This window comes from Corvus moneduloides, chromosome 19 (genome assembly GCF_009650955.1).
Source record: "Corvus moneduloides isolate bCorMon1 chromosome 19, bCorMon1.pri, whole genome shotgun sequence".
In the NCBI taxonomy this organism is placed as follows: domain Eukaryota; kingdom Metazoa; phylum Chordata; class Aves; order Passeriformes; family Corvidae; genus Corvus; species Corvus moneduloides.
The window spans coordinates 12402341-12417684 of record NC_045494.1 but is presented as its reverse complement, the minus strand read 5'-3'; the positions used below and the strand labels follow the sequence as shown (position 1 = coordinate 12417684).

At 43.8% G+C, this 15344-nt stretch overlaps 1 protein-coding gene across 1 annotated transcript in view; it reads left to right on the top strand.

Moving 5' to 3' along the window:
* Positions 1 to 11274: 11274 nt before the first annotated feature.
* Positions 11275 to 15344, top strand: part of LOC116453598 (protoheme IX farnesyltransferase, mitochondrial) — a 102855-nt gene continuing 98785 nt past the window's right edge. Inside the window, exons 1-3 of the mRNA XM_032129222.1 lie at positions 11275 to 11385; positions 12513 to 12637; positions 14109 to 14433. Coding sequence (XP_031985113.1) covers positions 11343 to 11385; positions 12513 to 12637; positions 14109 to 14433 — 493 coding nt within the window. The 5' untranslated portion in view covers positions 11275 to 11342. The remainder of the gene's footprint in view (positions 11386 to 12512; positions 12638 to 14108; positions 14434 to 15344) is intronic.

The following is a 15344-nucleotide window of genomic DNA, read 5'->3' as shown; positions in this document are numbered from 1 at the left end:
CAAGTTGAACAAGAAAAGGACATTAAAGGAGCTCAGAAGTCCAAATATCACCCAGTTCTTGATGTGCATTGCCATGAACTCTGGAGTTCCCTGTTTTTATTACTCCGGCTTAGCCTTGACAATACAATAAACCATTGATAAATGGCTCCAGCCAGATCTTCTGAATTTTCTTTGTGACACTGACTCTACTGCAGAGACAGTATATCAGGTTACCACTTGGGGTTGGTGCTGTCTTACTTTATCTTCCTTATTCAGGGATAAATGGATCCATCAACCCTAAGGAACTACAGGATGTATTTGCGGGGAAATCTTTCACACACCTTCTCATCCCTGTGCAAATGACTGTGATGGGCTTTACACTGGTGGCTTTTCCCCACTGCAGCTCTACTGACCTCAGCAGAAGTGTCTTCTAATTTGCTCTATGGAGATCAGACCCTGCCTAAATTCACTGGCATTTTATGCCCCTATTAGTTGCTCATGGTCATCCAATGGGACATGAATTCTCTTTGTACATGAGGATACTCTCCACGTCAGGGGTTTGCATGTTCCTGGAGGTGCCAGCAAGGAGCACTTTCTGAGACTTCTGAATTTGGATTTCTTTCATATTGGCATGCAATGGAAGCTTTCCTAACACCTTGTATGGAAGTGGGAGCCATCTTCATCCCAGTCCACTCTACAGTTGAGAAGCAGTGAGTGGTCCCTCTCTGCTGCGCAGCAAAAGAGTTTTCCAGCCAGGAGACGGGACCACTTATCTATCTCCCATAGAAGCACCACCATAAAAAACTCTCACTCACAAAGGCATGGAAGAAATCAAATGTCACACACACACACTGTCTCCCGGCGCTGGCTCCTGGCCACGGGCATTCACATGGGGATGTGCCGTGCGAGACTGTGAGCTCTGCAGAGGCACTTACCTATTGCTGGGAGGTACTGAACTTTTATTTACTATTCTTTGTTCCTGTTTATATTCAAAAACCTCATAGCATTATTTCATTAAATGAGTAGTTGCTGCTCCTCAAAGAAAACATTTAATTTTCTACAGCAAGTGTGTGCTCCTAGCATACCCAGCCCCTCTGGTCACACACTCGCATGCTTGAACCCATTTTAACTTAGCTAAGGAACAGCTTTCTGTTCCTTCTGGAGCAGGAACTAATATTCTCTGGCTCTGGCTTGCAGCTTATCTTTGCACAGTAAAGAGAAATTCCGCAACTATCAGTTTGCTACCAGGATTTCTGAGCAGCCACAGGACACCTTGGCCTAATAGAAGGTCATCACGCTGAAAGGCCATTTGTTTAGGAAGGGACAAAATAATTCAGCAGGATGAGGAGTGGATCCAGAAGAGGAATCCAAAACTTTAGCAAACTGAAACCTTCCTGGCATTTCAGAAATACACAAAGCAAAAACAAAAGGCTGGATCTGCCAGAGCAGAGGTGGCTCGTGACTTGTGGTACCTGCACATGGGCTGGAGGGCTCTGCCAGCCCCTCTGTGACCCGGGACAACTCACCTAAGGAGGATTAACAAAGGCAATGCCATGAACTCAGCTCTGCGTGAGCGGTCAGTCATTAGAGGTGATTTTGAACTCCCCCCACAAACCCCTTCTTACTTTGCCCTGGTATACTGGGACAAAGATATTTCCCTTCTGGCTCATCTGTAGCTGTAAATGCTTTGGGATAGGGACTGTGTCCTGCTGTGTCAGTGCCACCCGCATCAGATCTGGGCCACCGTGAGGTCCGTGAGGACTGAACTAAATTACAGGATGGCTAATTAATACTAAATGACTGCAGTGGTTACAGTTCTGTGATAAAGGCGTAGGAGAATTAGATTTCAGACAGGCGATTTGGGGATTCTGGTGAACACTGTGTGCTGGGAAGGATAAACTTTTCTAAATAAAGGTGCGTGATGGTCCAGGAGAAAGTAGGACAGATGCAGAGCTGCTGTCTGCTAGCCCAAATCCCTGCAAGGGGAAGGGGCTACACTGCCAGTAGCCATTCCATTCCCATCCTTAGGGAGATTTTTATGTGGAGAGAGGCAAATGCAATGGCTAAGAAGCAGCAAAAAAAGGAGATGTTGGGGAAGTCAGAAACAGCACAAAGTTTTCTGGCAAGAAGGAGTGGATGCTGAAGCAAGCGCATGCCTTGCTAAGGAGGGGAGGTTTTCAGGGAGATGGCAAGGGCAGCCAGATGAGTGACTGCTCCCAGAGGCATCAGGAAGGTTTTTAGAAATACATCATGGGAACACAAAAGACAAGAGAGAAAGTAGCTCTGTCAATAAATAAGGAGAAAGATTAAATAAATGGTGACTGAAATGGCGGAGCAACTGAACTGTCTGTTTAAAAATCAGTCATTAACAAGAAAAATAAGGGAAAGCAGTGCTGTACAGACAATGACTTTGAAGTTCCTTTCTAGGAGCCTGGTAAGCTGTGGCACCTAGCAATCCTCCCTCTCTTAAAAAGTTAAAAAAAAGCTCTGATTAAATTCTTTATAGGACAAATCAGAAGGGTTTCTCTTCCCTACCCAGCTGTAGGGATTGGTTGTCCTGTCCTGATGTCATTTTCTGAGTATGCTTTGCACCCATGCTTGTGCAGTGATCCTGTGTTTATATCCTGCAGGGGGGGCCTCCAAGACCCTCTTTTGTGGTAGGGCACATTTGCTCTTACACTTTGTTCCTCTTTGAAGTCCTTCAGAAGCCCACCTGCGTCTCCTCCTTCTCCCTGAAACAGCAATTTCCTCATTGCCCAGGGGAAATGGTGCCATCACCATCGCTGGAAGTGTTCAAAAGTCATGTGAATGTGGCACTTTAGCATAAGGTTTAGTGGCATTTATGGTAGTGCTGAAGTAATGGTTGGACTTGATGCTCTTCAGATCTTTTCCAAATGAAATGATTCTGCGATTATGGAGGTGATGGGCTGGACTGCCTTTAATTGGAATAGGGATTGTTTCACTTCCCTGGAGATGCAGATATTCCAGACTATCTCCCGAGCTGGCTAATTAAGAACTCCTTATCTTCGCAATCCCCATCTCTCCAGGTCTCATGGGCATGTTTGTGTTACTGAAGCCTGTCTTACACTGACCCTTGTACTCTGCATCCATCTCTACACTAACACACATAGTTGGCAGGAGAGTCTTCATGAGCTAAATTATTATTTCTTACAGGCTGAAGCCCAGCATGATGTTTATGAGGATGATAATGATGGACCTTTGGAGGTTTCAGTGATGTGCTGTGACAACATCACAGTCAGGGTGGTGGGCTCCGTCCCACCACCACTGCAAGGAGCATAGTCAGACCCTCACTGGGGTCTCCTCTCTTACATCCCCTCCTTCAACCTCTGACTGATGTGAGCAGCCCCTGGAAAAACCTCACTAAGGGTGGAGGAAACCTGTCTTCTGTGCTTGGGCTCCTGTGTTTTGTGCTTGAAGTCATTTAATGTGAACAGTCCCTTCTCCATGCCCTTGCTCCCCATCTGTAAAGGGGCGATAACAGCACTTCCCTCTTCCCTTGGTTTTATCTGCTTGATTTTACTTATCTGTGGCCTGGGCTGCATCTTACACTGTATTTATAGATCACCTAATGCCATGTGATCTTGACCTTGGCTAGCGAGCTCAATTCAGCTAATATATAGTGAGAATAAAACAAACCCTGGCCAAAGTCAGAACATTCCCTCCCCGACACAGCCCACAGACACCAAACTTGGATTTGCAGTGCATTTCATGAGTACTGAAATGTACTTTAAAACACTGTCATGAAATAGACTGAAATAAGTTTAGAGGGGTTTTTTTTTATTATTTAGGAAGGGAAAGTTTATGATAAAAAGCTGAATTTATAGAGTAGTTTTAAAAGAACATTTATGAGGATTTTAAAAACCCAGAAAGCTTCCTTAATGCTGTAGTAATGAAGGTGCCTTAAGGGATTTAAGTTATGCAGTAGCCAAATTCAGGTCAGATTGCTAAAGTTGCTAATGTTAATGATACAACTCCTTCAAGTTTCTCTGTGTAACAAATTCATTTATTTCTGCACAAATAGAAAAGAATTGGTCAGTAAATACCAAAGGCAAACTGTTTGGACTGCATGGAAAATTACAAATGTCTCCTGAAGGTGAATATGTGAACCAAAAAGACCTGGGCCACAATCACATATAAATAAGTGCTGTTAGCCTGTTTTGAAAAGAAAGAGTACCTCGACAACATGCTGCAGGACTGGTTGATACTGGTGATGGCCAGACTGGTTTCACTCAGTCTCCGTATTTGGTACAAATAAGTGGAAAATAGTTTTTCCTTTATAAAAACCTTCGTCTTTGTTGTTCCACCTCTGACTGCTGTGATTGCCCACTGTGAAGTGTGGCTGTCCCCTTCCTGTCTCTTTCTCAGAGGTTCAGATAGGGCAACTCAGTGATTATTAGTTCTTAAAACCAGGGTCGTGATACATATGGGAAATGGTCTAATGGGCAGAGCACTGAGGGTTTTTCATGGTATTTTGGGTGAGTCTGAGCTTAATTTCCCTCTCTGTGTGACCAGGCCGATTACAATGAACTCAGAGCTCTGAGGCAAACGTGCTATGTCAGTTTTTCTTACTGCACAATCACCAGTCACTCCACATCGACAGGTACCACTTCATGTTCTGCTCACACACAAATTCAGTTGTTTTCATCAAGCTTGTCTCTTTCTAGTTTTAATGGACACTAAACCTGGTTGTATCCAGGCTCCATTTTTCTCCAAATAACCAACAAACCTCTGAATTTTTTTTTTTTTTTAAATTTTCCATCTTCTTCTTCCTCCCTCTTACACTTAGAAGGAATGGAGGACACTTTTGATGTCTTCAGTAGCTTCCTATACCGCTGTGCACTTTTCAGCCCAAATACTGTGTTTTATGTTTTGTGCTGCTCAGCACATAGGCTGGACACCAGTATGATGAAAACTTTGTGATTCATCACACTGATGAGGTAGGGTCCATCAGGTCCCTCCTTCCAGAATGTGGATAGTGAGTCACTTTGAGAAAATAGCTCTCAGGAAGCAATTTTGCAGGCTCTTGCTTTGTTTCAGTGGCCCACAAAACTACCATCCCCTTGTTCAGATGGGGATTTGGTGAGACCCTTTTCACAGAACAAGGCCTGGACATTCCATATTGCTTGTCATGGCACAAAACACAGCTTTTTACACCTTTTAAGAATCTTTAAATTATGGACTGATAGACCAGGCAGGGAAGAAATGTCAGCCTTGATCAGTGAATTAAAGCATTCAGCTGCATTTACTGTCTTACGTTTCTTTCCGCTAGGTCAGGCCAAGCAAAGCTGATGCTAATCAGTTGAAAGAACTGCAAATGTTTTGAAATACTGTGGATTAGGGAAAGTGCATGATTTGGGCAGTCATGAAATACTGTGCATAGATATAAATAAATATTGTTCCCAGCTCAGCCTCCGGCTAGTCTCCAACATGCCACAAATTCATCACAACCTGAACGGGGTAGTGTGTTAAGAAGTGCCTGACAGACTATGAAAACTTCCCAGGGGCTGCAGATGCTGTTGACCAACTACCCTTGTTTGCCAAAATTAACCCTTGGAATATGGCAGCACTGAGGGAACCAGCCCAGGGAAAATAAATCTGAATTTGATGTGTGCTAAGGCTTGTCTCTTTGGGGGTGTTCAGGAGATGAGGGTGGGTGTGAGTTACATCGAGCTTGTTTCAATGTCAATGTGATAGCTTCCAGAGTGAAATAAAGAGGCCTAGGTGGAAGAGAGCTCTCACCCTGATGAGAACAGCCCACCTTGTTATCTGCAGAGTAGAAGGGACAGACCTGTGATAGCTAAAACTTGACTTTTAAAAACTGTTCTGAATTACTGAGGATCTCAAAATGGCTTGTCTGTAGGCTGTCTCTTTCATCTCTTGCTATTTTTAATAGCCCATTATAAATCATTTTGATATGTTCATAAATGTTATCCTTTCTCCAAGATCTTTGCTATGGTTGTCAGCTGCTGAGGCTAATATGAGCATGGTTAGTTGGACTGGGATGTGAGAGCTTCAAAAAATGATTGCTTGGCTGAATGATTTGTAACAACTCTGCCCTAAATGTCCGTAAATAAGGAGAATGTGTATTCTGCTTTTCTATGATGAAGAAATCCTTGGAATCCTTTGTTTAAGCTGAAGAGAGTGTGCTGGACCTGGTTTGTCTCTCAGGATGATGTACCACATGGGCTCCAGTTGGAGTCAGTAGTATCCGCACATATTTTTGAAGGACGTGGACCCACTGCAGCAGCCAGAAGTCCAAACAGGCAGCCTCTGAATGATGTAACTTGCCTGCCACATAAACCCCCTCCCCTGCTGAGGGATTTCTGCACAATCTGACAACATCTCCATGAGACACTGTTCCATGGAGGCTCAAAGTCAATGGCGAAGATGCTCTACAACAACTCTGCTCCCTGGAGCAGGACTGCTCAACCGGCACCCCTGCAGCCTCCCCCATCTGTTATTCCAACCACAGGCTCTCCCTTTCCTGAGGACCTGGTGGGAACTGTCTGCAGGCAGATGAATTGTCCTGACCCTGCCAGCCTTCTACTGGAATCAGCTTGCTTAGGGGCTTGGATCTGCAGCCTGTGGGCCAGAAACAGCTTGTAGAGTTTGCAGTCAGTAGGGCACATATGGTATTTCTCTAAAAAAAGGAACTTGCCGTGTCTTGAATGTATTTTGTGAATGGAAACACAAGCAAGGCATTCATTTACTTTGCCCATGTAGCATCTCAGGCTGTAAGATGCTGGGGAAGGACACAGATTACTGCTAAGAGCAGTAGGGCTGAGGGGTCTGTGCTGCACCTCCTGTTATGAACTCTGGTCTGTTTCTCTTATGTGACATTTTTTTCCTCAGAACCTAAATTGATTCTCTCACAAATCAGAAACTAGAAAACATTCCTCCCTTCACAGCAAGGAGAAACACTGGAGTTTCTCACTCTTCTCCCACGAGGACTCGTCTAGTTTTACACCCAGGAGCAGGAGGGAAACGAGACAATCTTCCTCTCCCATCTCCCATTTGGGAAGGCTGTGCTCACTGGTGAGGTAGGTGTAAAGAAATTATTGCAAGGAAGTGCTGCTTCCCAGGGAATCCAGAACCCAATTAGGCAACAACTAACCAGCAAAGATGGAAAGGTGAAAGTGGAGTAAGATGATGAGTGATTATGTGACCCCAAAGCCTCCCACCACACTGTCACCCCGTAACATGCTTGGGCACAGGCTCAGCACTGACTCAGAGGAAAAGTGCCAGTGTCTGAGTCACCAGGACCATTTCTTTTGTACACCAGACTGTGCCAAGCCCCATCCAACCTGGCCTTGGATACTTCCTATGCTTCAATATTGGACTGATGTAAAAGCATCAGTGCATCACAATGCTGAATTGTAGAAAATCCCGGAAAACCCCAAATCCGTGGCATTACGAGTGACTCAAAGAACTACTTAACTGATCATCAGGATCACTGGGAGTCTCTCAGTGACAGAAGCTGTGACAAGCCCTGACTCAAGATCTCAGCAGGGGTGTAACTGAGGTGTTGAGCAGAGATCGTTGGCTCAATCTAGATGCCTTAAGCAGTCAATCAACTTTCTATCATTAGAGTTTGGCCTGGCCTTTAATACTTCCTTAGCTTTTTCTATCTGTTATTTCTGTGTTTCTGATATGTCCTAGTGCCCTTCACTTTGGACACCATTTCTTATTTTACATCCTGGGCCCCCAAAATTAAATACAGTTGAGCTTCACCAACCAATTGCTCTAAGCTCCAGCTTCACCCATGGTGGGTTACTAAACTAAACACCGGTCACCAGTTCTGAAATGATCTGCAAAGGCTACCACAATAACAGCAGGATGCCAACTTACTTATTTTGCACTTGGCTTTCAGAGTTCCTTATCTGAAAGTACATCAAGTCTCTGTGGAGCTCTAACATCAGTGCCACATTCTATGAAGTAAGAAAAACATAGTATTTTTACAGTTGGTCTTTAAATCATTTTCTGACAACAAATCAATCTTACAAGAAGCCTTGTTGTTGTTATGAGTAAAATTTTGAGATTAAAGTATAATAATAGTTTGCCACATCTACAAATTTGTCCTTCTGTGTATCAAACGATTGCATTCTGCTGCTGACACCTAATTATGCCCCACCAATCAGATTTATGATAGAGCTAATAGGAAAAAGGATCTTATAAAGCTGTTAATATGCGCTCCATGATTAACATTAATGACAGTTGTATGGTTAAATGCCCCTTGCATTGCCCTAAGAACAAACCTGTCGGTGCAAAGTTTATAACCAGGGGAAGCACCGTAGATGCTGAGCAACTGCCCATCTTGGCAACTAGCAAAATGTTGGAGATGCTTCAGGAATTGTTCTGACCCACAATGGTGCCCTTGGAGCCCCGTGACAAGAAATGAGTTTCCGGCAACCCTACCCCTGGTTCTGGGACAGAGGTACTGGGCTTTTGTGAACTAGACGGTGGGAGCTGAGTGGGGAGGATGCTGGGAGCTCCCTGCAAGGGCTGTGCTCTCCTTCTGTACTCTCTAATTCCTGCTGTTTTCTAGAGTACTTCATGGGGCCAGCTCCTGTGGAATCAGTGCGGTGCAGAGACAAACCTTCAGTAATGAGATCCAAAGCCTGTGGAGCCCTTTTGGGCTAAAATACAACTCTGACATTTGGATACCCGTGTCCACTAAAAATCCTAAAATTATTTTCTTTCTCTCTAGGAGTAGCTTTAGTGGTTCAACCCAAATGGGTATGTGACATTTTGTGTGCCCTAAATCCTGATTATTGTTTCACAAGGAGGTATTGCTCCATCTCGAGGTCCATGGATAGCATTCTCTTTAATTAGAAAACTAGTGTTATATCGCCTCTCTCCAGGGGTGCAATTTATTGACCAAGAGAAAGGCAATGAAAATCATTAAACCTTAAATCTCAGCCCTGACACTAAACACCTGACTACCTCAACCTTTTCCTCTCTGACCCAAACTGCCTTAAAACCAACCAACCATTCTGGCCCTCTATGCAACCCTTGTGTGTGTTTGCTGCGTGATGTTTGTTTTATTTTTGCAGGTGTAAATTTGAGGGCAAAAAAAAGGGCAAAAAGTAGAGATGCAAACAGGAACTGCAAAGTGATATATGCTCAGTGATGAAAACTCAGAGTAAAACTGGGTATTAACTGTAAGAAATGTGAAGTCCTAATTTCTCCCCAGCTCCCCAAATAGAAGGAGAGTGGAAATAAATGCTTTGAAGTAGGATATCCTTGGTGAATTAGAGTGAGTGTTTTCATTTTATCTTCCTAGTAATGATTTAAGATGACTTTTGCATGAATTTAAGCGCTATAAAGAAATGAAAGCCTGGGAGGAAGATGGTTCTGAGGAAGATTTCCATGATAAAATATTGAGAATGACTTTCAAAAGCATTTAAGTGACTTATAGCCTACATCTCCTGAACTTAAACTCTTAAGAGAAAACATTTTAAAGATGCCTGGGGGTGCAATTACGCCTTACAGCTGGAGCAGTCCTAACCATTCCCTTCCCTTTTTGTTCAGACTCTGGTCCAAGGCCCTTCCTCTGTGCTCTGCTTGAGCTTTCAACCTATCAGTGCTTGTGCAGGGCCAGTTCAAACAGTATAACCAGCAAAACTAGCAATTTCTCCCTTTCAGGTCAGTAAGTTAAATCAGCTTAACAAGGAACCCAGCCACCCCCAGAATATGTATGAGGGCGGGATGAGGTGACAGCTGCATCAGCTCTTCAATGTGACCCCCTGAAATGCATATTTTTACTAAATTCTATACCCAAGGAGTATAGAAATCAAACTTTCAGTTTAAAAAATGACTTTAGAAACGAAATACGGATTTTTAAATTTTTTTTTTTTTTTTTTAACAAGCATTTGGCACTTTAAAGCTCAGGTCCTTTTGGGAATGAGACTCCACAGCATTATAGAATTGATTCATATTTTATTAGCCCTCCCTTGGCTGTCTTACAAGCATTTTGCGATGTCCCCAAGCACTCCTGGTCACCTTCTTGCTGTGTCAGGTATCACATCCTGGCCACAGCTGTTCCCTGAGCCCAGGGATGCAGCAGAGGGAACAGCCCCAGTGCCTGGCAGAGGCCATGAGGATGCTACAGGCAGGCTCTGGGCACTTCCTCATGGGAAAGGTGACCAAGGTCCCCCATCTGGCCCCAGCTCTCACCTGAATGCTGTCCCCTGTTCCTGTACCCCAAAAATGACACCCTGGTTCTTCCCTCGGGGTCACTGATTGGTTTGCTGTGTGGGAAACTGCTCTGGCACTTGTTCTGCAGGAACAATCTCCCTGCAAGAACTGTTGTTCTTTGCCATAACAACTTTTTATAATAGAAGTCCTTAATTCAGTTTAGTTTTAGAAAATTTTTGTTTCATTGTTTGCTTCTCTGTGGAAAAGCTGTGCTGACCACACAGAGTGTATAACGGTCATTTATATTTTCATCTCAGTGTTGATGAGTCATCTCATGTTTTGAACTTGCACAACTGATCTTGTTTGTACGTACAAATTTTCTTCCTCATTATCTGGAGTGCTGTGTCCAGTTCTGGACTCCTCAGTAGAAGACAGACAAGCTACGGGAGAGGGTCCAGTGGAGGCCACAGAGATGATGAGGGGTCTGGAGCATCTCCGTATGAGGAGAGACTGGGGGAGCTGAGCCTGTTTAGTTTGGGGAAGACTGAGAGGGGATCTCATTAATGCATATAAATATCTCCAAGGGTGCCAAGAGGACGGCGCCAGACTCTTCTCAGTGGTGCCCAGTGACAGGACAAGGAGCAATAGCCATCAGCTGAAACACATGAAATTCCACCTCAACTTCTTTCCATGGAGGGTGGCCAGAGCACTGGAACAGCTGCCCAGGGAGGGCGTGGAGTCTTCCTCTCTGGAAACATTCCAAACCCACCTGGACGTGTTCCTGTGTCACCAGCTCTGGGTGATCCCTGCCTTGGCAGGGCGGGTTGGACCGGGTGATGTCCAGAGGTCCCTTCCAACACAAACGATTCTGTGATTCTGTTATTTTCGGTCCTTTATTTTGTACTGGTAGAGAGGTGAAAAACATGCCTTTTGACACTTACCACGCCACTTTTATATATTAGCCTGGGGAATTTCAAACTTCGGTATAAAACACTCACTAGCTCGGGGGACAGCCACTCCTCACTGGAGCGCAGCGCTGACAGACCTCCGGTATGGTCTCGACACGACCGCCCCTCGCGTCGGGACAGCCCCGCAATGGCCGCTCCGCCTCCACGGTAGCGCCGACCCGGAAAGCGTTTGGAGGTCGCGACGGGAACATGGCGGCGCCCAGGCGGTGAGGGGAGAGCGGCGCAGCAGCCGCGGCCATGAGCGCCGCCCGCCGCTGCCGCCCGCCCCGGGCGCTCGCAGGTACCGCGGAGCCGGGGGCGGGAGGGCAGGTGTGCGGGCAGGGCCGGGGCGGCCCGGGGCTGCTCTGTGGAGCGATCCCCGGAGCCTGCACGGCCATGTGTGTGCGTGTCCTCGTGTGCGGGGCGTCCCCGTGTGCCACACTGCGCTGCGTCCTCCACGTGTTTGACTTTGGTGGTGTCCTATGGCAGCTGCTTCCTCTCAATGCTGTTTTGACAAGATAGTCTTGTTGACAGTGTGTATAGGAGTGGGACAGTACTATTCTACGATACTTCATCACCACGGCTGCGGGAGCTCAAGCAGCTCTCAAGTTCAGGGTGGGATTATTGGGGTGTCCTGTGAAGGGCCAGGAATTGGACTTGATGATCCTTGTGGGTCTCTTCCAGCTCAGGATAGTCTGTGAAAATGCATCTTATGGAGCTCAGGAATTTGAAAGAAACACCCAAAATTATTAGGACATGTCTACGGTTCAGTTTTTGGGCCCCTCGGGATAAAAAAGAAAAGGAGGGGTTGGAATGTGTCCAGGGAAGGGAACGGAGCTGGAGAAGGGTCTGGAACACCAGAGGGAGCTGAGGGGCCTCAGCCTGAAGAAAAGGGGGCTCAGGGGAACTTCCCACTCTCCACACTTCCCTGACAGGAGGGTGCAGCCAGGTGGGGGTCGGGCTCTGCTTGCAGGGAACAAAGGGCAGGACTAGAGGAAATGGCCACAAGCTGTGTCAGGGGAGGTTTAGATTGGATATTAGGGAAATTTTCTTCACTGAAGGGGTGGTCAGGCACTGGTACAAGCTGCCCAGGGCAGTGACGGAATCACCATCCCTGGAAGGGTTCAAAAAACATGTGGATGTGGTACTTAGGGACATGGTTCAGTGGTGGACCTGGAAGTGCTAGGTTAATATTCAGACTTGATCTTAAAGATATTTTCCATCTTTAATGATCCCAGGATTCTGCACTGTCAGGTCTTTTACCTGGAGCAGCAAACATTTTCCCTCACCTGACCCTGGTTCCCATTTGTTGGGGTGTCCTGTGTCACAGCTGACAACAGACACTGTAGTCTCAATTAGAAGCAAAGTCAGTGGCAGAGAAGAAACTGGAATCTACTGTTATCTTTTTTCTTGTTTTCCGTTAAACAGGATTATTTGTTTGGCGTCTGAGGAACACTGGCGTACGGCAGATTCCATACCGGTTTGTGCACCTTTACCATATAGCCAACGACAGGTTGATTACCTTTCAGTACTTTAACTTTCTCAAACGAATGGTAAGTCAAGGAGTGTATTTATCCCATGTTTCTTGTTCATCCCATGTGATAAATCAAAATGGAGATTAGTTGATAAAAGTAAGATTTTTCTTATCAGCCAAACTCAAGGCAATTCTAAGCGTCTCCATTTTTCACGCAATCAGGGTTAAAGCACTTGGTATTCTAAAACCTCTGAGGCTGGAGGAAACCTTTTGCAGCAAGGACAGCACCTTGTGCTGCAAAGTCTCCTCTGCTTGACATTAAAAATTATTTCAAGTGCCTTGAAATAGGGCACTCATCTCCTGTTGAAAAACATGATATAAAATTATTTTAAAATCATGATTTATAAAAATGCTAATAAAGGCACATCTTGGCAAGCTGTCATAGAAGTGGTAGATGGAACTCACTCGTGGAGGTGGTGTGTTCTGAGTTAATCAGTTTGAGTCAAAATTCCTGAGCTCGTTAAGTTAATGGGTTACATTTACAGTGTACTGTTAGTTTGAGGTATTAAAAGAGCTGTAATTATCATTCAAACCCTTGAAATTGCATCTTCTTCTTTGACCAGTTGTATCACACGTAAGTGGATGGTAGTAATTTTCTTAAAATTGTATGGCTGATTTGATCTGTATCCACATCACTCATTCAGAGTTGCAGACCACTCGTCCTTACTGTAATTATTACTGATTACTTGAAATCAGGATTGGTTGAAAGTTCTGTCTTTTTATGCCTCTGGTACTTGAAATATATAGAATATTTTGGGGAAGAAAATATGAAGGAGAATCTAAATGCTCTTATTCTGTGTTTATTCTGAGAGCTCTAAACGAGAGCAAACAACTGTCTCCTAATTTGTTGTTCAATATATGTTCCTTTGAAATTTGTTGTCTAATTAATTAACATAAAGTTTGGCATAAGTAATAGTAGACTAATGTGGGAGATGATTATATCATAGGTGATAGATTGTATTTTCTGGCATGTTTTTAATTTTTTCATTTCTTAAAGATGCACAACTTTAGTACTTAACATTTGGAAACTGAAGTTGTGTGGGCATTTGTATATTTCTCTGTTTAAAGATGAATTTTGTTTGGTCAAAGGTTGGACTCAATGATCTTGGAGGTCGTTCCAACCTTTATTATTCTGCGACTTGATTAGTTGTAAGCCAAGTTGTATTACCTGGTGGTTTTGCATATGAACAAAGAGTTCGCTGTTGTAGCTATGGGGGAGGAAGTAAACTTACTCAAATGGGATTCTCTAAGCTTAAGTAAACATTATTGATTCAGCTGTGAGTTGTAAAGCTGCTTTTGTAGTATCTAGGCCAACTTCAGATGCCTTTCTGTGTGTGAAATAAGTGTCTGAAATTCAGACTAACTCAGTTGTGTTATAGAAGTAGTTCTCCTAACAAGAATAAAATAGCAATAATATTGTTGGTGCTAATAAAGTGAAATGGACAGAAATATCTTTAACTATTTGTTTTAACATTTCTCATTGTATGTAGTATGTAACACAGTACAACAAAGACCTCAGCCAACGAGCCAAACCCATGTCCGATTCAGTTGTGTCTCCCTTTCACGAGCTTCAGCAATTGGATCAGGAAAAAAAGGTTGTACGCAAAATTAGCCCAGTTTCACCTGTCCATCAGTCGTGGTCTGAGACATCAAGCAGAAATGAGTTGAGAGAAATTAAATCAGCTGCAGAAACTGAAGACTCAGTCATACCAGTGGGAGCCAAATCCAAAGAAGATAGACAATGGAAAGAAATGAAGCTACGGCTGGATGATTTGCCCGGAATTTTGGCACGCTTGTCCAAAATCAAGCTTACAGGTATTACTGGTCATTTTTTCTCATTTCTCTGCATTCTGCTTGATGGCAGAATTCTTTGTAATCTTACTGGTACGGCTTAGGTTTGCATGTGATAATTCCCACTTTACTGGTGCTAAGTTGGATCAATTTCATCAAGTATGTGCTAGGAAAATTGTTTTATGGAAGCATTTAATAGTTTTCCCATTAAATTTGTTTAAAAACAATGAGAGGAGCTTGCATCCTGTTGTCAGCTAGTTTTTGGGAAGTAAGCAAGCATTAGTACACAAGCTACAGTGAAACTGGATAAGGAAGTGAATTTACAAATAATGTGTTCAGTATTTGAAGTTGTCTTGCTTAAGTTTAGCAGTGTTCTGTCTTATTTATATACCTTTCATTGCAGTACTGCTGGTTGTGAAATTAGCACTAGAAGTCCTAACATAAGCTAATCCAAATAGTTTCCTATGTTAGAAAGGAAAATGTTTTGAGTCTGACCAATTGAGTTTTATAAATGAAGATATAATTTACTTTTCAGTCAGTTGTCTCTTCAAATCAGCAATTTGTTAAGCAATTGCCTTGCAGCCTTAACTACATTTTGTCTTGTCCTGGTAGTAATACTCAACAATTACAAGTTATTCCTTTGCCAATAGGTAGTGCTATATATACTTTTATTTCTGAGGAGCCTCTAATGATCTGACCAAAGCCTTCCATCTTGTCTATGGGATAAAGTCCGAGAAGGGAAATGTAATTTCCCAAGTCCCTGCCTGGGTGCTCTCCAGTGGGTCAAATGAACTCCTGATAACAAGACTCTTCTTTGCCATAAAAATTTGTTGTAATGAATGTCCTGAATTCAGTTTACTTTTAAAAGCTTTTTTATCTTCCAATATGTAAGTTTTCATTGTTATTCTGTGGAAAACTGACCACATAGAGTGTAT